Source organism: Saccostrea echinata, unplaced genomic scaffold (genome assembly GCF_033153115.1).
Source record: "Saccostrea echinata isolate AGI-Se365-2 ecotype Australia unplaced genomic scaffold, CSIRO_AGI_Sech_v1 ptg000002l, whole genome shotgun sequence".
NCBI classification, from domain to species: domain Eukaryota; kingdom Metazoa; phylum Mollusca; class Bivalvia; order Ostreida; family Ostreidae; genus Saccostrea; species Saccostrea echinata.
The window spans coordinates 135,373-156,988 of record NW_026889751.1 but is presented as its reverse complement, the minus strand read 5'-3'; the positions used below and the strand labels follow the sequence as shown (position 1 = coordinate 156,988).

Here is a 21,616-nt window from a genome sequence, read left to right as displayed (position 1 = left end):
CGATGAAACAAGATATAATAACATATTTTGGTGACATGTGGTAGGTACATGTATATGATATTTTAGGCCCGATATCCAAGAGGGGTCCAGTGTTAACAAATGGAAGTGACTTACCTTCTCTATTTCATAATACCGCGGGTATGATTTTTTAATAAAAGGTTAATTCTACGTTATTTTTATGGATTTTTCATATGGAATACATTGTAAATGTGTACTAGAAGATTAATTTATGGAAAAAGACGAATAAAAATATTCTTGGACCCCGGGGTGAATATTGGGGGGGGGGGGGGTTCCTGTCCACAAGCACCTGTGCAGCATTCAAGCTTAAAAGACCATTCAAACAATACAAATCAGGAACAGTGCAAATCTTTTGAAATCAGAGGTAGAATCAAGTGCCATGGATCTGTCATGTTGTAAATTTTGAACTTACCGGTTGTCAGTATTTACTGCCACCCGGTAAATTCAACCTTTATAGCATGAGAGATCCTTTTCACGCTAGCACTTACCCCGACACGAGACCTTATACGGTCTCATCCAAAGGACCAATCTCCACGTTTTACTACTTATCCAAACTGGGCATAAAACATTCTCAATGAATTTTTTAATCATTATGTTGAACCTAACAAATTATTCCGACTCGCTGTATGATCTGAAAAAACATGGCTGAACTTATCCATTCAGAAACTCACAGACTGGTATTGCTTTTAACCAGTGTGTGTTATGGCCTTGATGCAAGGTCATTTCGCTACCGTATTTGTACTAGTGAAACATTGCTGGTATCATGCAGAGTGTGATATGGCCTTGACTCAAGTTCAAGGTTACTAAGGATAAGATGTTTTGACTGTATGTATGGACTAAAAGAACATGAAGTGTCAATGTGAACTTTTCAAGTCGGTAACACACAGATTGGGTTTTATGACGAGAGTGTGTCATGGTTTGACGCAAGGCATTTGGAATGTTCAAGGTCACGTACATTCCTTTACAGTTTTTCCTAGCGAAATATTGTAAGTTGCTTCCCCTTACAAGATTGCTTACATGTATAACTTTAGAATGTGGCATGACCTTGACTCAAGGTCACTTCTTCCTTCCGCAGCTCCAACGGAAGACCTATTCGTTGCTTTGCAACGAGCTCGCTCTAGTTAATACAAAATCATCAATTTGAATAATATGTATAATTAAGAAATAATTCCTAGGTCAGAGGAAATGTTGGAAAATATACCCTGATAGTTGAGAGATTTTTGTAGGCAAAGCCACCAAGCCCGAATAATTCTGATAACGAGGGAATTATTTCTATTCTGCTATATAAACTCCTATATTTGGAAGCCATCATAAGTTGTCTTATGACATCACAATTGAATGCTATCTTTGTTCATTAATTGTATCTCAAGGATTAGAAAAAGTACATGTACTATGTAATCCAAACCCAAAGTAAATTTTTTCCTGACATTTTGTATCACAATCAAATGATACCTATATCTAGTGAAGGCAGTCAAAATTAAAGGAAACCGATTTAAAATTATTGATAATTTGTTGATGACGTTTGTGATTTATTGGAGAATAATAGCCGCAGCATATCTTTGATCTTTGCAATAACCATAGTAGAATGTGAGATAACTAAAGAGATATAAATAAACAATAACATAACAATCATGGATAATTAAGATTAGTTCTGACTATACAATCATATAGTTATGTTCCCTGTGTACAAAATGCATTGTCTTCATTTCTATCACAGACACTTACACACTTATCAGCTGTCACTGTTACATTTTAGATATCTTTTTGAAGACAGGGCTGTTTTTCAGAGCCCAGTAATTGTTTTCACTTGTGAGCCATGCTCCCCCATCTGCGATCACTGTCGTCCCCGTCAATAGCTCTGCGGCAGGGCTTACTACGTACAACACAGTATTACCAATGTCTTCTCGTTTCCCAAGTCTTTGGACTGGTATTGACTTTACAAAGGCATCAGTGATTCTTTCTCCTCCTAAAAATATTAAAGAATATAAATAATTTGAATAACCATGTCCCTATATCAGTCATAATCAGTGTGTATAATCAAATTGTCAAGGGAGTTAATTGCTGTTTTGGGTCCACTATATTTCTTGTATAAAACATACAAAAACTTGTCAGTCTTCCAAATCAAATTGCTATAAAACAGCATACATACAGTAATTTGTATATGCCCCGAAATAGAACTCACCCAGTCTCTTCATTCCTTCCGTGTCCGCTATGGGGCCAGGTGCAACACACATCATTCTTACTCCATTGGGTCCCCACTCTACTGCCAAATGTTTAGTCATAGCCTCTGAAATAGACAAAACTATATACCATCCTTCCAACATCTATCAAGTATCATGCTGTATGTTTATTCTGTGACTTATTTTTCTGTAACAAGTATGAGTTAGTTACCAGTTTTTCTCCAACTCTAGTTCTGTAATATTTTGTAATTATTAAAGTACTTGCTGAGTGTAATTTGACAATTAAAAAAAATTAAGGAATGAGAATGGGAGCAGTAATAATAGCCAACATTGAAAATGATAACAAAAGTAGATCACAGTTTTATTGTGCACTCAAATACACTTAGCTTAAGGGAAAAAGAAATACTGTAGAGGCAGTTATACTTGGGGGAGGGATTAAATTTTGATTATTTTAAGAATTAGATTCCTTGATGAAATTAAACTGCAAATAAAATTGCAAACTACAGTATTAATGCTCTTTATGTATTTGCAGAAGAAATCATGATGTGGAGTCCTTCAAATCACTCTTCAATGGAATAAGACTCTGAAATCTAAAATTTTCCTGCTTCTAATGTTAACTTTACTCTTAGTTACTCCTATGAGTAAACATCGATAAACATCCCTACCCTTCTTATATACCTCAGACTGTGCCAAGTCAAAAGTATCTTGCCATGAACATATAATTTCTTCTTACCAATGGCAGCTTTGGCTGATCCTGCATGTGTTTGTAAAATCCGTCCACGAAAACTAAGTGTTGCCGTAATATTGATAATAACTCCACCATTACTCTAAAAAATCAATAAAAATGGTTTTATAATAAAACATTTCACTTATGTACTCATCTAAACTACAACAAATAAACTAACTTTGATCATAAAATTAATTATAGAACAAGCTAATTCAGGGATTTTGTGTCTCCCACTTATGGGACAAAATGTACCCTTGCTTATTACATTTTTGTAATCAGTTTGCCTCCTAGATGCCCAGGAGCAGAGCAGAAAATTTTCAAGGAAATAATGCATTTTCACTACACAAGTACATTCAACACAGCCCTGCCCTAATACCAGAACACCTGACCCTGGGGCCACAAACTTTACAATTTTAGAAGAGGCACCCTTGCCCATCATAACTATGCACTTAGTTTATCTGCTTAATACTCAGAGGCAGAGAAGAAGATTTTCAAAGAATTAATGCATTTTCACTATACAATCGATAGAACCCCGCCCTAACACCAGAACCCTGACCCTGGGGCCATGAAATTCACTTTTGGAAAAGACACCCCCTACTCACCATAACAGTAACTATTTACTTAGTTTGTCTGCTTAACATCCAGGAGCAGAGAAAACAATTTTCAAAGAGATAATGCATTTTCACAATATGATCATTTAAAACTCCAGAACCCTTGACCCTGGAATCATAAATTTTGGAAGAGGCACCATTGCTCATCGTAACTAAGCATCTAGTTTATCTGCTAAATATACAGAGGAAGAAGAGATTTTATGCATTTCCACTATATGATCATTGGAGTCCTGCCCTAACTCCAGAGCCCCTGAATGTCTCAATTTGGTAGAGGACTCAATCCTTATTACAATCATGACAGTTCAACTGCTTAATGTCAAAGAGTAAAGAAGAAGATTTATAAAGATTGCATTAATTTTGATTGTTTTAGCCCCACCCCTCAGATTCCAAAGGGGGGAGGGGGAAGGGCCATCAAATTCAAAATTTTTGTTCCCCTTTCACTCATAGATGCTATATGGCAAAATTGTGTGAAATTTGTTCAGCGGTTCCAAAAAAGCTGAAAATGTTCAAATGTTAATGGATGAAGCATGTCACACGATGACGGACAAAAACAGATACTGTAGCAATAGGTCACCTGAGTGACTCAGGTGATCTAAAAATAATATATGCCAACACAAATGGTTTATAAATCTCAATATTTACTGGATTTGTAAGCCATATTAACTGGAGAGTCAGTGTGGAAGAAGCAACTGCAACATTACAAAGGATAGTGTAAACAATGGCTGCAGTGGTTGGTGCCAGCTGTGCAAGAGAAATTACCGTATATACATGTACTCACCTATAAGTCGGATTTTTGGGAGTTAAACTTTGGTCCAAAACTGTACGTCTGACTTATAGGCGAGTTATAAAAAGAAAGGTATTTTAGAAGGCCAATCCCTCTAATATAAGCTTCAAAAATACAACCAACTTATAGGCGGACCGACTTATAGGTGAGTATATACGGTAACATTTTGCAACCTATCAGAGGACGCAAAATTACTGGACATACTGATGGAAAATAATGTTAATATGACATACTGATGGAAAATAATGTTAACATATCAAGAAAGATAACAAGGAAATTGTATCTTGTTACACACACATTTTGAATTTATCTGCAAGAGTTTTTTAATGAAAATTTTGTCATTATGCAGCCTTCAGGGTTTCTTTTTAATGAATACCTCACTGTATAATAAAGCAATAATGGACTCTCAGAGGGTAAATATGCCTCTATATTCACTAGGAGAATTCAATATTGTTCTTGACTTTGCCTTAGTATTATTCTAGTGAATATGAAACTAAATTAACTACCAGTACCCAGAAAGTCCATAACTGAATAATATTGAAATACAGTAATCAGTACGTGTATTGAGGAATTAAACAGTCAGGTTTAGTGGTACAGTAAAACTCATTTAGTACGAACATGGATATAGCGAACTCACAAATACAGCAAAGTTTTTCAGGGTCACCGGCAAAATTCTTAACAATTCTTTGTAAAATTTTACAGTTATAACGAACTCTGATATAATGAATTTTCAGAAATAGCAAACTGATTTTGAGTCCCTTTGAGGTTAAAAATAATGAAATTGACATCTTTTATAATGAATTTTCAAAGATCTCAAAATTTGATATATTGAACTGACTTTATTTTCAGTAAGTATTTATATATAAAATTCAATTCAAAATAAAACCTTAGTTATCCAAGGTATGTTTTGTAATAATTGCTTCCCTAACATATTTGGTAGTAATACTTGAAGGAAAATGTGCATATTGTGAATTCGCTATATATAGTTATACAAATTCATTAAAAGGATATAAGGAATTATGGATATAGCGAATTAAATTCACAGGTCCCCAGACCTTCTTATAACCGAGTTTTACTGTAATTGTAGTTAAATACCTTCATGTACTTGTCAAACACAGCTTTGGAGACATTAAAGGTTCCATGAGCATCAATCTCCATAACTGTTTTGAAGGCATTAAAAGAAAGGTTCTCAGCTGGACATAGAAAGTTTCCTGCTGCATCTGAAAAGTCAAACATACCAGACAGTGTATTATAGTGTACACTGTATTTAATATTCTGGTATAAACTACCTGCAATGGCCAGTTTATATTTGTTCAATACAGTTATGGACATGTGTACCTATTATAATTAAATAATCATTATACCCCCCGCTTGAAAAGCATATGGGGTTGTTTATAGTGATGGGGGTGTCCGTCCGTTACGCTTTGGGGTATTCATCTCTTATCCGCAACTCCTCTTAAACCACTGAATAGAATTTAATGATAAGTGTACTTTCACAGAATCTTTGTTACATAGTGCCATTGTGCACCTCCTATTTTACTTTTTGATTGAACTTATATTTTGGGTTTCCAATAGCAAAACATAGACACTGCCATTTTTTCTATATTATTGAGGGGTACCCATCTCTTATCTGCAACTCCTCTTAAACCACTGAACAAAATTTAATGATACTTTCACAGAATCTTTGTTACATAATGCCATTGTGCACCTCTTATTTTACTTTTTGATTAGACACTTATTTCAGGTCTCCCACAGCAAAACATGGACTTTGCCATTATAAACATATATATACAAATGTATGTGGGGGGGGGGGGGGTATCATTTTGTGAGCTCAGTGCTCACAGTACCTCTAGTTTTGATTTTTTTTCAATTACTGTATAATGATTGCTACAATAGTTTTTCATTCACACTCCTACCTGAAAGAAACAGTACTCTGTGAGAAATAAGAATTATATGTTGTTTGTGTCAACTGAGTATATACAGGCCCACAATGGTTTTTTTTTTATCAGAAAAAATATCTATTTAGTATTAATTGAAAAAAATATATAATTCAAGTGTATTTGGCCATGCAAGTACTTACTGTTGACAAGGATGTCAATATGTTTGAATTGACCCAGAGCTTCATCAATAGCTTTTGTTATAGTCTCTGGCTGTAAATATTAAATCAAATACTCAGTACTATAAAATACTCAGTACCTCAGTACTGTAAAATCACTTTTGGTGGGGTCAAATTTTTGTGGTTTGAAGAAAAAAACTGTTCATGAGGATTGGATGTGATGGTAGACAAACAGGTGTTATTGTAGTTTGAAATTTTAATACTGTAAACCAACTTTTATTCATGGCCAAGAAATATATTTGAGTTTGGCAACCTTGGTTTACTCGTGAATATTTCTCACCATCAATTATTTATTTCTTTGTGTATTTATGTAGAATTATTTATTTGTCACGAAAATTAGTCGTCACAGATAAATTTAAAATTGAGTAATTGCAAATAAAAGTTATTGCAATTAATACTAGTAGTTTACAGTATTTCATGGAACACAAGAATCCATGGGTCTCTTCAAACCACAATAACAACCCCCCTCCTACTCTTTAAACAGTATAGCATACAAAAATAATTTAACCTGACAATTATACCATATGAGAAGAATATCTTTATTTAGTTAAATTTTCTTTTATTCAGAAATTTAGTTAAATGCAAAACCTATGGCATTGTGCATTGTTGTGCATTGCATTGTGTCTACAAATGAGTAAATGTTTAACCTTTCTAACATCCATTTGTAGTGGCAGACATTTTTGACCTGTGCCCTTTGACAGTTTCTCAGCTGAACTTTTCACAACATCCAGTCTGCGGCTAGCTATGACTGTGTCACATCCATGTCTGTGCAATAAAATTATACAATATTATTATGCTTCCTGTCAGTTTGTCTCTATATAATCAAAACCCAACTATTTTCACATAATAGCATGCAAAATATTTATATAGCGTAAGCACACTATGCCGAAATGGTGCATGGCTGTTTTTTCTGGAGAAAATATGTTGGCACCTATACTTTAGGGATCAAACTCACGATCCTAAGAATGTCAGTCCAATGCACTACCATTGACACCACAAACACTATTACATTAAAGAATGTGTTTTCTATAAGTATAGTTTTCCTACATTTGACACAAAAGAAATAAATGAATTATCATTTCCAAAAGATTGATATCATTGACAATGATCTTGAAGAAAAATTCTCTAACAACACATATATGAATTAATCAATGATCAAAACTGCAATGTAACATGAACTGGTACTTCAGAATTATTAAAATGCCTTTTGATATAATGCTTGATACAGATTTATGTTCAAGAAAATTTTCATTTAGATTTAGCATCTGCCAACAGGTTTGGGATTGAGAATTTAATTAAATTGTTCTATACAAACAACAGTCAGTATAATATTAATAATTATATTAGTGTTATTATTTGGATGTACCACGCTCTGGCTAGTGCACCATTCAAACCCTGACTACAATTTTTGCAGAATACATCCAAATAAGGCTTAGATAAATACAAAGTGCGTCTCCTATTCCAAACTGGAAAAAAATCGGGTTGGTTCATATATACTATAGGGTCAGTCAGAGAACTGGAAATGCACAATTTATAATTTATCTAGGCCTTATAACACTAAATAATAGTGTTGTCAATGAGTATCCAGTCAACCAGATAGTTACATGTAACTGTTGAACGATGCATCGGTTGGTAAAACTGCTACTCAGTTACTCGGATATATATATATAAATATTTGTTATAAATAAATAAAAAGTGTTCATAAATGAATTCTAACACATCCCCAATTTTTCTTTCCATTATATATATTGTTAGATTTGATCTACTAGGCTTTCCACAAATAGGATCACTTTGTTGTGATTAGTTTTCACTGTTAATTTCATTAAGTAATTGGTTATAAATAGTTAAATACCTTATTCAAACCTAATACTAGCCACTTGTACTAGATATAAACACGCGCCCCAATCATCAAAAGCATGGAAATATTTTAAAAGAAGACACAGATCACTAGCTTACAATATATAGCTGTACAAGTAATTTAGGCTGGACTGAGGATATTGGCCCTAGTTAAATGATAGCTCAGTGGTTAGAGCACCTGACTAGTAATGCAGGGGTTCTGGGTTTGATTCCCAGTCCAGCAATATGTTTTTCATTATAATAATATATGTATTTATCAATTTTCAATTCCTCCTTTCTATACTACATAGCATTACAGTATATATAGTATTTCCCTCAAAATGACATATGTGCATGTATTTAAAAAAAAAGAAAGAATTAATTAAATTGACATCCTGCAAGTCAACCTTAGGCTCTTTCAGATTAACTCGTAAATTATCGATCTGGGAACAACCGATACTTTTCTGGATCCGCCCCATGCATCTGCACACATGGTGATAAAATATGTCACGTTCTAGTTTTTGCACCCCCAATGAATCTTTCCATGCTGGTTGCATGTAAAAAAAAAAATATACATAAAGCCTTACCTCATCAACACTTCTGCGATCGTGAATCCTATTCCAGTTCCACCTCCAGTAATAAACGCCACTTTACCTCTGAAATACCGTAGAATATATTGGTGTAGCTCTGTTTCACTTTCAAAATCCGCCAAAATAAACTTTTATACGATACCAAATGAACTAATCTAAAATGGTAACCTTAATACATCTTTCTGAAAAATGTATTTGTATTCAGGTATTAGTGGTTCGTCAGACATTATTCTTTTCGATATAAGGTCCACCAGCTGATATGTTCAGTTTACTCCCAACCTTTCACGCGTGCAGACGGTTCCTACTGTCAATATATTGACTCTTTATTGTGTGTTTGCATGCTCTCATGAGCTCACAATATATATTGGTCTCAATAAATCTTTTAAATTTTATCTTACGAATTAGGTTGAAATTATTCTGCTCTTAAGTGCAGACCACGTCCAATGAATTCGATCGTTAAGGGTTCGTAGGATGAAGGACGCTCTAATATTTCTCAGTTTATCTCAGGGGAAGGAGGGGGGTGGGGTAAATCTGACAGCGGTACCTATACGTTTTATTAGATCAGGTACACAAAAAGTTTTAGTTGTGTGCTGTGATTATTAAGTAGATATATTTATTTATAGTAAACTTACTGTTATTATCAGCAAGACAAGGGGTATCTTGTGCATGATGTGGATTCGTAACAGGATCTGGGAAATTTGTCGTTAAGTTTTCTAGACATTCGACTAAATCACTGACATCTACTCCTGCCGACTCCAACCTTTCTATGTTACGTCGTAGGTCAGACAAAGATGACCGTGCAGTGTTAGCATCAAAGGATTCGCTGGTGGCTTGACTTCTAAGATTATCCAGGAGAGAATTAATTCTGCTATTGCAGTTTTGTACGGATGGCAAATTCGCTCGTGCTTCCCTTTGAAGAGCCATTTTCTAGAATGGCGCACATTTTGTATTGCCTCTCACGATTGGTTCCTCGAGAATTCAAATTGAAAACCATTGTTAACAGATTTTTTTTAATACATAATCTATATTTCACCACTGTAAACTATAGTTTACGAATGTGGATTATAGTTTATCATGATAAACTATGATTGACAAATGTAAAAAATAGTTTATCTCTCAAAACTATCGTTCACGATCGTGAATTATAGTTTACGTTTGTTAAATATAGTTTATGAGTATAAATGATCGTTAACTGAAGTTTACGGCCGAAAACTATAATTAACGAATGTAAAACATAGTTTATCTGATAAATATAGTTTCACGATTTGTGAAACTATGATTAACAACTCTTAACTATAGTTCACGATTGTAAATTATAGTTTACAGATGTGAATCTATGTTTATCAACAAAATCTATTGTTAACGTTTAATTACAGACAGATAAACTTAGATTAGCATTCGTAAACTATAGTTAACAACCGTTAAATATAGTTTTACAGATGAAAACTATAGTTAACGATTCGTTAACTATAGTTCACGGTTTGTAAACTATGGTTTACGGTCGATAAACCTAGTTTATCAACTGTGAAACTAAGTTTCGCTAATTTTTGTGAAATTGGCGTGCCATAGAAGTGCGCTGATTTTTAGTTTTATGGCCTTTCATTCCAGTTTCAATAGTAAAGAATGTTGCTTTATATCAATATGTTTCATTGTTTAAATACTTTAATATAAGTTAGTACTACCCAATACTTGTTTAAATAAATAAAAAAAGTACATGTGTCATTGGAAAAAACGCGTTTATATGGTCACATTATTTCTACTCCCCAATTTCTATTGAATCAACTTCTCCTAGTAGCCATGTCGGTACAGTCGTTAGAGTCTTATTTAATATTTAGCATCAGTGCTAAATGTGACATTATCTGCACATGTATACGAACGCTAATCGTAATCATTCGAAGCAAGATCTTATTAACGATTGTGTAATTTTGAAAGTGATTTTATAAAATTAATGTCATCAAATCATAGAGAATGCGTTTTGAGCACAAAATACTGTGCATAAAAAAACTCCGATGTCATGTCTATAAATACATAAAACCATGTTACGACTGTATTCTAATAGTAAAAGAAATATATTTGCCGACAAAGAAAAAATTATCCTAAACTTCTAAAATTATTTCCACTAATTAATACGTATCAAAACCATGTTAGAGAAGTGAGAGTCTCGTGTGTACCTATCGACCTACAATTAACCTTGCCGCAAGCCACTGACAACAGGTCGCAGGTGATCATCTTTTAAAAACAAACAGCCAGATCCGTGTTTTTACAACAATTAACACCCAGATCAAGAAATTTGAGCAGACTTGACAGACCAGTTAAAAAAATTATCGTCCGGATAAATGAACCAAAATATAACGTAAAAATTCATTTTGTGGTGAAAAAGGACCGCCCGGATACGGAACGCGGAATTCCGGTTAACCGAGACAAAATAACGTTAAAAAATTTCGTTCCCATGAAAAATCGTCCGGAAACTGAAGTGTACGGATATCTGGCGTCCGGATATCTGAAGGTCCACTGTATAAATTTGATTTGTGGCCCCACCAAGGATCTGAACAAATCTGAATCTACACTACCCAAGGATGCTTCCATATAAATATGACTGATGATGGCATTGCTCTTCTTGAGAAGAAGATTCTTAAAGATATTTCCTATAAATTCCCATGTAAAACTTGGACTCCATGTTGTGGCCACATCCTACTCTCTGGGTCATAATTTGAACAAACCTGAATCTCCAGTATGTAATTAAGCTTTCACATAAGTTTCTTTTCTTGCCAAGAATTAAATGACCATCAATATTTTTCGGGGGTGCTATTGATATAAATTTTGTTGACCATTTCTCTATATAGAGACTATAGAGATTACCATATAAGTAGAATTTTTAGCGAGATGCAAATTTAGTGATTTGTTCTTAATAACTTATATACAGTCAAACCTCACTATCTCAAACTCGCTGGGACCAAGAAAAAACTTTGAGATATCCAAGGTTTTTGAAGTATCCAGGGTAAAATACTTAAATAAGAGCTTGGGACTTCCAAATCACTTTAACATATCCATGGTATTCGATATATCAGTGATCTAGATACTGAAGTTCAACTGTATAATTTTAGCAAGAGGTAATTTTAGCAATTATATACTACCATGATAGATAAGTCTTACCTCCTACTCAGAATAAATTATTAGCAATATTCAATTTTAGCACCTCAACAAACTTGCCAATAATGCCAAAACTGAATCCTTGTTAAAAATTCTGCTTATACCATATTCTTTACTGACTATAACAAATGGCAACAATTGGGAAGTACTAGTATATGTATACATATTTGTTTATTTTTAAAAACTGTATAGTAACAAAAACATGTGATAAATTTTATAATAAACTAAAGTATAGAATACTCACATTTAATTATAAGGAAATAGCACCAATCATTGTTCATAATATAATTCCTGATCTAACAATAACTGAATAATCACAGAATGATAGACTTGTGTATATGGATGTAAATGACAGATTTACCGCTATATATACATGTAGGTATGGGTAATGAGAACAAGGATCAAGATTTTCAAGCAATCAATTCATAAAAGCTTTAAATATTCTGAACTAAAATGATGAAGGACATGGAAAAAAAAATTAAGAATACATGGTATACTAAAAAGCTATAGTTTTTCTATTGATATACATAAATAGTTAATATTTCTGATAACGTTTATTTTATTATGGTTGAGAGGCAAAAACAAAACAAAAAACAAAAAAATTCTGAATAGAGGTAATATCACTTGATAAAAATCTCGATGTTATTGGAACACATAATTTATGTTATCCATCACAGTCTATATAAACCAAGTAAATTGTATATTTTACATTTTAGATATCAGTTGTTTGAAAACTGGGTTGTTTTTCAGAGCCCAGTAATTGTTTTGACTGGTGAGAAATTCCCCCCCATCAGGGATCACTGTGGTTCCAGTCAGTAGCTCTGCAGCAGGGCTCACTATGTACAACACAGTATTACCAATGTCCTCTCGTTTTCCTAGTCTCTGGACTGGTATTGACTTTATAAAGGCATCAGTGATTTTATCTCCTCCTACAAGTATTACACAGAAAGTCAAATTGAATATATAAGCATATTCAAAAATTGATAGACTGATAGTCAGGAGATCTGAGGCTTGATGGCAACTGATCAGTTACATGGTACTCACGTATGTGACCTATTTCTTTGCATTAATTGTTTTTTTCTGATGTGTTCCTTTTTGCATAAATTTTTAAATACATGACTCATTCCAATGAACCCCCTCACAAGTTTTTGAATGGAAAGCAAAATTTTATTATTTTACATTAAAAGCCACATCCTTTAACCTGGACTGTGGCCCCCATAAGCGATGTAAGTTGACCTCTTTCTAAGACCAACAGATGGTGCAAATATAGGCATCCCAACCTAAACAAGTCTTAAATTATTGCAAAGGAAACAAATATTTTCAATTAGTAACAGTGCTTTATTTTTACTGTACCCATCCATGCTTTAAATTTGAATATCTTGACCTAAAAGTCCTGAACTATAATCTCAGATTAAGTTATAGAATTGAATCTTAAATTATTTGATGCTTAATTAACTTTTCAAATAATGTTATTCAAAAACTTTTCTAAATTTACTGATAAAATTTTTTAATAACAAGAAAAAAAAAGAAAAAAAATGGCTGAAAAGGGGGATAACTCTAATAAAAGAAATTGAGTTTTCCAGCATTCTTGCAAGAGAAGAAAATAAAGATAAACTTTTTTTGACCACAACTTAATTATATTATATACCAATGATTCCTACCAACTAGTTTGAAATTAATGTAAAATATAGTGGAATGCCAGAATCTCAGTTTAATCTTCTATGTGCCCCAAATGAGTACTGACCCAGTCTTCTCATTCCCTCCGTGTCTGCTATGGGGCCAGGAGCAACACACATCATTCTTACTCCATTGGGTCCCCACTCTACTGCCAAGTGTTTAGTCATAGCCTCTGAAATAGTTATTGAAAAGGTAATGTATCTTTTCCCATGCACTTATAATATCTTAATACCCATACTTGCAGCATTCATTAACTTGACCAAAATCAAAACAGGTAGGGAATAAGTACATGTATATATTTATGCACACTGGATGTTCATCTTATTAAATCATTTAATACATGTATTTCATGACAATTAGCACTTTTAACCTTTGAAAGTGTGCTTATTCCATAGGTTTGAATTTACAAATTGTGTCATATATATAACCAAAAAGCTTCCCTAAAATGAAGGTTTGACAGAATAATTACTTTGCTAATAAACATCAATATAATTACACAAAGAAATGTGCCTGATGTTACTTTCATGTGACACAAAATGAAAATCATTAAAATTCTTCCACTTGTATTTCACATGCAAAAATACTTAATTGAAATTACGACATCTATGTGAATTTTTTTTTTTCGCAAGAGTGTACCATGTAATATTCAAGTTAATACTAAGTGAAACTCTTTTCTTGTTAGACCTATTTGGCTTTAAATCAACTAAGATGAGAATTAAACTTCATTCTTACCAATGGCAGCTTTGGCTGATCCTGCATGTGTTTGTAAATGCTGTCCACGAAAACTAAGTGTTGCTGTAATGTTGATAATAACTCCACCATTACTCTGAAAATTCAGTCATTTGAAATGAATATTATAAAATTGCCCATTTCCAGTCAAGTAACTAAATAATTTAGCCGTACAAGGGATATCGGACTTTGTTTTAAAATGCGAAAAAAGTCTGTGAAAACAAAACTGAACAGGTCAAGTATTATTATTATCTAGTAAAAAAAAAACATTGGTAGAGGACTAGGTTTAATTACTCATGTAATCATAAAAACAGTTTGTCTCTGCCAAGAAAGAAACATAGGTAATCAAAGATTACAAAGCTCACCTCGACGAATGTTATCTATAAGTAAGGCAAATTTCACATCATATTTTTTTTCTAGTTAGGGTACATCCCAAGATCGATATCCATGCAAGTTTGGTTTAAGTAGGACTTATAGTTACTTGGAAATAGACCTGCTCAAAAAACTTTTAACCTGTTTACTAATCAAGAAAATTTTGGTCAGTTCCAACATCCAAAGCAAGTCTGGAAGTTTCATCCTTAAATGCACCATCTATGCAAGTTTAATCATAACAGGCCATAATATTATATAGCTACTCCAAAAAAAATTACCCTGGTCACTCATCTGGAAAATGCAAGTCAGATTCAGAATCCAAAGAAAGTCTGGAAGTGTCCATCCCTAGATACATCATCCATGCTAATTTAGTTAAAATATTGCTAAAATTCACTCATGTGGAAAATCTAGGTCTGATCCAGCATCCGAAGCAGGTTGGTTAGTGTACATCTCTAGATGCATCATCCATGAAAGTTTGGTCCAGGTAGGGCTTATAGTCACTTGGGAATGAGACTGCTCCAAAATCTAAATCTGGTCTCACATGTGAAAAATCTATATTAGATCCAGCATCCCAAGCAAGTGTGATAATGTCCATTCCTAGATGCATCATCCATGCAAGTTTGGTCCAGGTAGGGCTTATAGTTACTTGGGAATGGACCTGCTCCAAAAACTTTAACCTGGTCACTCATCTGGAAAACCTAGGTCAGATCCAGCATCTGAATCAAGTGTGGTAGTGTCCATCCCTAAACGCATCATTCATGCAAGTTTGGTCCAGATAGGGCTTATAGTTACCTGGGAATGGACCTGCTCGAAAAACTTTAACCTAGTCACTAATCTAGTAAAATGTAGGTCAGATCAAGCATCTGAAGCAGGTATGGTAGTGTCCATCCCTAGATGCATCATCCATGCAAGTTTGGTCCAGGTAGGGCTTATAGTTACTTGGGAATGGACCTGCTCCAAAAACTTTAACCTGGTCACTCATCTGGAAAATCTAGGTCAGATCCAGCATCCGAAGCAGGCGTGGTAGTGTCCATCCCTAGATGCATCATCCATGCAAGTTTGGTCCAGGTAGGGCTTATAGTTACTTGGGAATGGGACTTGCTCCTTTAACCGGGGTGCCAACGCTAACACCGACGTCGGGGGTATAGCATAAGCTCATCTAGACTTCGTCGAGGTGAGCTAAAAAGGTTTTAAAAGATGCTAAGTACACATGTATTTTAAATATAAGACCAACATAGCTATGTTTTCTATATTTATATGTAACTTATTTCAAAATGTGCATTTTTTTCCCCTAAAACAAAGTGGTTGTGTTTAGTACAGCATTAAATGAAATAAAATACAGAATCTGGTTTAATTGTAGCTTGATACCTTCATGTACTTGTCAAACACAGCTTTGGAGACATTAAAGGTTCCATGAGCATCAATCTCCATAACTGTTTTGAAGGCATTAAAAGAAAGGTTCTCTGCTGGACATAGAAAGTTTCCTGCTGCATCTGAAATGTCAAACATACTTACTACATGAGATTGTATATAGTTTCTGTAGATCCTGGTATAAAAAATAATACAACATCAGCAAATGTTGAAGGAAATATTCATTTATTATTTATCAGAGCTTTTAATTGACAAAATTATGTGCTTTTTAATCATTCATAAACACTCTTATGTGAATAGTAGATAGGCCAAAAAATAAGTACTGTAAATCACAAATATTTTGGCTCTACAGGCATCCAGAAATGATTTCTCATTTAAAATTTACTGGACCTACAAGAGTTGCCAAAGGACAAATGATCTGTTTCTTACAACAACACATGCAAAGTTGAGAGAAATTGAATTTAAAGTTTATGCTGAATGCTTACTGTTGACAAGGATGTCAATATGTTTGAATTGACCAAGAGCTTCGTCAACAGCTTTTGTTATAGTCTCTGGCTGTAAAATGAATCACATATGAAATAATAAAGTATATTCTTGGTAAACATACTATAAATACATAATATATACATAATATATGTACATACATTTATTATATATCATATACCCAACTGTGTATCACTTAATTTTATTGTTGATTTCACACAATCACATGATGGTGTGATCTAACTTTCAGGATCACCACACAGTGGTTTTTTGAATCCATATCACCCCTTTCTGAAACTGATGGTGTAGTGCACAGTATGCATGACGTTTTTTTTCTTGCGTATCAAAGAGTCCCTTGAAAAATGTTTTGTTTCATGGAAAAAGTTTTATGATTGATCCAAAACTTTTCTTTTATTATATTTTGCTAATTATAGAGGGGTATATGATAAATTTATCATTATAACAGTAACTTGATCCGAAGAGCTGTATCACCTCTTGTTGACATGCGCGAATCATCAGATTAAACTTGATGCTTTGCATCTTGTTTGATCTGATGATCTGCGCCTGTCAACTCAACATGATACAGCTCTTTTGATCAAGGTTACTGTTATAATAATATATATGTATTAACTTACATGAAAGTTTGTACCTGCTTAATGCACATTTCCTAATTATTGCTGGGAAATTACAATAAGTATACTGTAGTATTCAAAATTGTATTTTCTGAATTATGAGACTTTCCAGAAATGCATGTAAGGGATTAAAATTGACCTTTCTAACATCCACTTGGAGCGGCAGACATTTTTGACCTGTGCCCTTGGACAATTTTTCAGCTGAATTTTTCACAACATCAAGTCTGCGACTGGCTATAACCGTGTCACATCCATGTCTGTAGAAAAGGAAAAATAATCTAGCTTATTCTTATACATGTTTTATAAAAACCATCAAAATGACCTTGAGCCTACAAAGAGTCACAAGGCAATCTTTATGAGATATTATGTATGTTGAACCATTTTTTTTTTTTTTTAATTTATTATCATTAGCTACATGTATTCCTTTTTGTAAACCTTGAAACACACAGGGTATCTCTACTTGGTTCAAAGTGCAATAATGCAAACAAACTACATTGTACATGAGGACATTTTCATACATTAATTTGACAATGTGAAGTGTTCTTTTTCAAAGATTTTTTTTAAAAAATCAGTATAAAACATTGGCCCCACTTATGATGCCTTAGGAGCAATAAATTGAGCAAGTCTGAATGTACACTGGACAATTACCTGTGCATATTAATTTGACAATTTTGAATCTGTTTTATATGAGTTTTTGTAAATTTCACTGTTAAAATTATAACCCCAGTCCTGCTCTAGCTGGCAGCCATAAACTGAATGAATTTAAACATTCCCTACAAAAGGAAACTTTCACTTATTTCTTTTCTTTAAAATATATTTTTAATTGAATGACTTCTCTATTTTCAGTATTTCTTTAAATTATCTTCCATTGGTGGTAGCCAGATGACTGGGTAGAGCATAGGCCTGAGTATCGCAAGATACCTAACGATACGATACTGTAGATTCCTAAATATTTACATTTCCAATGTCTTTGTCCGAGATAAAATTTCAAATAGTAAAAATACTTTATTTCTACATAAATCTACTGGTTCATCAAAAGGCGTGGTGAAAAAAAAAATCACGTGCGGGGCGGGACAAATAGAGACAGAAGCGGGGCTTGTAGCACGTGACTTTGCAGAATCAAGAGCATGTAAATATAAGGAATAACTGTCAGATTTTTTGGTTTCATGACGATGACCAATCAATTGGCTTGCGTGATAATTTTATGCATAAATGCCTTTGGCGTTTATGCAAATTATCACGCAAGCCAATCAATTGATCACATCATGAAACCAAAAAATTAGACAGTTATTCCTTAAATATACACAAGGAATTAATTATCACGTAATTACGTGAGGAGAACCACTCGCGAAATAAAATTACTTTTATTTTTATGGTGCTTAAATCAATGTAAAATCTCTCGATCAACCGTCCACCCGCGAATTATTGTTCTCGCGATTTAACGTCAAAGAGTCATTTCTTGAAAATAAGTACTCGCGAAAAATGAGGAATCTACAGTACATATACCACGATATGGTCTTGCAATACAACATGTATCATGATACAGCTGTCAACAATTGAATTAACCGTCATCTTAAAATATTATTCTTTGATAACCTCTACAGTTATAGAAAATACAAAAAGAATATCTAGATACCCCTGACCAAAGTTAATAAAAGGTGGATTTATAGTTTTGACATCGTATCTTTTCTTTCCTATCTTTTTTTCAACCATTTTAAAACATTAAAGGACAAGATAGGCTAAGACCCCTTTTTGGCCCCTGGTTTGGGGTATCTTTTAGAATGATGCAACAATTTATCAATGAAAACTTGTTGTCACCCCTAGCTACCACAGAATGAGTATTGGTTCCAAGTTATGGGATACACAGAGGTCACAGGAAGGTCAGAAAATATGTCAATTTCTGAATTTTCTCATTTTTAGGCAAATTTTCACCAATTTTACAGCACATTTTGTTTCAGAAAACATAGAGCACAAGCTTGCCTACCTACTAAATTTTTATATTTCATACATTAGTATCAGATGCATCTTGTGTACAATAATTTCAGATAGGCAAGCTTGTGCTCTATGTTTTCTGAAGTGAAAAGTATCTTAAACTTGATGAAATTCCACAAGAATTGAGAAAATTTGGGAAAATGTCTTACTTCTGCATCCTCTTGTGACCTCCATGTAAGCTTTGAAAGAAAATTAGTGCTGGTTTTAAAACAAGCATCATTTTAAGTTCTTAACAACAAACTATCACAGTTTAACTGTGTTCCAATTTTTACATCAAATAAGGGGCCAAATTCGGCCGTTACCATACTTTGTCCTTTGTTAGGTTGTATGTGGAAGTTTCAAACAAAACAATGAAAATCATCTTGTACTGTATCACGATACATTCATGGCTATACGATACACATATCGTGAGCCCTTGCGATAATACGATGGATGTATTGCTGTATCGTTACACCTCTAGTAGAGCACCTGACCAGCAACTCAGGGGGGTCTGGGTTCGAATCCTGGCCTGGTTTGTCTGGTTCATTTTCTCCTCATAAGTTGAATTTGGTGCTCTGACCATGTCATGTAAGTGACACTGTGAAAGATCTGCCAGGGAGGAGTCTGTAATGGTGTCTACATGGAGGAATGTGGCCATTACATGGGTTTGATCACAAATGGATATATAGCTCAGTTGATAGAGCATCTGACTATCGATTTTAAATCCTGGTTAAGGCCATCACATTTTTCTCCTCACCAGTTACACTTTAGAAAAGGATATAACCTTCAAACTTTACAAATTTTAAATTTTCATTACTGATGAATGCATTGTTAAACACGTTCGGTTGAAACTGGGCCAGCAGTTCTCAGAAATGAGGAAATTTTACATTATTAGCATTCAGCAATATATCTGCCAAGTTTCTCCATGTCAATCATTAAAATTAATAAGTGACCACGAATAATTCTGGATAGAGACTGATCTGATGAGGGTGATATTACATTATTCTTTTTAAGATCATTAATTAAGTTGATGATTCAGAATCACCATAGCAGTTCAATTATAATCATCTATAATATTTTTTTTATGTCTGACCACAGTAATAAAAAGGAAAGAAACCATTAAATGTTAGATCTAACACCATGTAATGATGTTCTTTAATGTTGAATGGGTGGATCCAATATTCACTAACATCGGGAGTCGTCATCAGATGTCGTAAAGTGTAACGTTTGCATTCTCTGTTATGCATTAGACATTGCGTTCTTTACACTTAAGGAAAACCCCAAAATAATTACCTCATCAATATTTCCGCTATTGTGAATCCTATTCCAGTTCCACCTCCAGTTATAAATGCTACTTTTCCTCTAAAATTTATAATAGACAAATAGTTAGACAGGTCCAGCACAATCTCTTGATTAAGCTATATAGCTTGAAATAGCTATATAGCTTTATTAAGCTATTCAAAATAGCTTGATAAAGCTATTTATATGCAGGTTTTCACAAAAATGTTATTTGTACAAAATAGACAAAAAATCGCAAGTATTTGACTATTCATATATGTAATATGGGCTATCAATTCAACAACCCAAATCAAAGATAGTTCTAACATTGCAGCATTTGAATACTTTTAAGCAAAAGATGAATTTCCATTGTTTGGGTAACTGTACACTACCTTGTGTGCGTTAAGGCATGGATAAGTATGATTGTACTGAATTATTACCAATCAATTATCTTGTTGACCATAATTGGCCTCCTTTATGATTTCATTGAAGAAGTAACTGTATCAAATGCTTTATATAGCCCCAAAACTTTTAGAACTTTGAATACAAAGTCTCTTAAGGAGACGCAATTTGATGAGTGATTTTTACATGCATTATTTTCATAAGAGTTCAAGGTTGAATATTATCACTGCGCCAAGGTGCAACTTTTTGTGCATACTTGGAAAATAACACATTTGAGAAAAAAGTGTGATAAAATAGCTAAATCAAGCTATTCTGAATAGCTTAATAAAGCTAAGTAGCTAAATCAAGCTATATAGCTTAATCAAGAGATTGTGCCGGACCTGTTAGAAATAACTTGCGTCCTTTCACTTTCAAAATCAACAAAATGTTATTGCTAAACAATTGTACACAAAATATGTGCAATAAAACGTGACAACCTTAAAACATCCTTTTGAAAAATGTATCTGTAATCATGTATCAGTGATTCGTCAGACATTCTACTGTTTTAAAAATTAAACTTAGGTCCACCAACTGATATCTTCGCTAACAACCTCACATGCAGACGCCCACAACTGAAATGAAATAAAAAATGTCGAGTCCGATGCTCAGTGTGTTAAATTTTTAGATTATTTAGTTATCGTAGAAACACA

At 33.7% G+C, this 21,616-nt stretch overlaps 2 protein-coding genes across 2 annotated transcripts; both read right to left on the bottom strand.

Moving 5' to 3' along the window:
* Positions 1–1,535: 1,535 nt before the first annotated feature.
* Positions 1,536–9,112, bottom strand: LOC133204394 (peroxisomal 2,4-dienoyl-CoA reductase [(3E)-enoyl-CoA-producing]-like). Its single transcript, XM_061340120.1, has 8 exons — positions 9,031–9,112; positions 8,860–8,928; positions 7,084–7,201; positions 6,401–6,470; positions 5,416–5,540; positions 2,932–3,025; positions 2,201–2,305; positions 1,536–1,984 (listed from the first exon to the last, which is right to left on the bottom strand). Exons 1-8 carry the CDS (start codon positions 9,087–9,089, stop codon positions 1,764–1,766), a joined length of 861 nt encoding a protein of 286 aa, XP_061196104.1. The 5' UTR covers positions 9,090–9,112; the 3' UTR covers positions 1,536–1,763.
* A 3,396-nt stretch (positions 9,113–12,508) lies between these two features.
* Positions 12,509–21,509, bottom strand: LOC133204385 (peroxisomal 2,4-dienoyl-CoA reductase [(3E)-enoyl-CoA-producing]-like). The gene is made up of 8 exons (XM_061340107.1): positions 21,404–21,509; positions 20,541–20,609; positions 17,416–17,533; positions 16,647–16,716; positions 16,159–16,283; positions 14,422–14,515; positions 13,757–13,861; positions 12,509–12,941 (listed from the first exon to the last, which is right to left on the bottom strand). Exons 1-8 carry the CDS (start codon positions 21,460–21,462, stop codon positions 12,718–12,720), a joined length of 864 nt encoding a protein of 287 aa, XP_061196091.1. The 5' UTR covers positions 21,463–21,509; the 3' UTR covers positions 12,509–12,717.
* Positions 21,510–21,616: the final 107 nt, after the last annotated feature.

What these genes read in the sequence shown, in the direction of transcription:
- LOC133204394 (XM_061340120.1), bottom strand. Translation starts at nt 9,089, where the DNA reads ATGTCTGACGAACCACTAATACCTGAATACAAATACATTTTTCAGAAA. An exon ending in TGTTTGACAAGTACATGAAG is followed by an intron (nt 3,026 to 5,415) that starts GTATTTAACTAC and finishes TTGATTTTTTAG; the next exon opens with AGTAATGGTGGAGTTATTAT. An exon ending in ATCAGCCAAAGCTGCCATTG is followed by an intron (nt 2,306 to 2,931) that starts GTAAGAAGAAAT and finishes TGTCTATTTCAG; the next exon opens with AGGCTATGACTAAACATTTG.
- LOC133204385 (XM_061340107.1), bottom strand. Translation starts at nt 21,462, where the DNA reads ATGTCTGACGAATCACTGATACATGATTACAGATACATTTTTCAAAAG. An exon ending in TTTCAAAAGGATGTTTTAAG is followed by an intron (nt 20,610 to 21,403) that starts GTTGTCACGTTT and finishes TATAAATTTTAG; the next exon opens with AGGAAAAGTAGCATTTATAA. An exon ending in ATCAGCCAAAGCTGCCATTG is followed by an intron (nt 13,862 to 14,421) that starts GTAAGAATGAAG and finishes TAACTATTTCAG; the next exon opens with AGGCTATGACTAAACACTTG.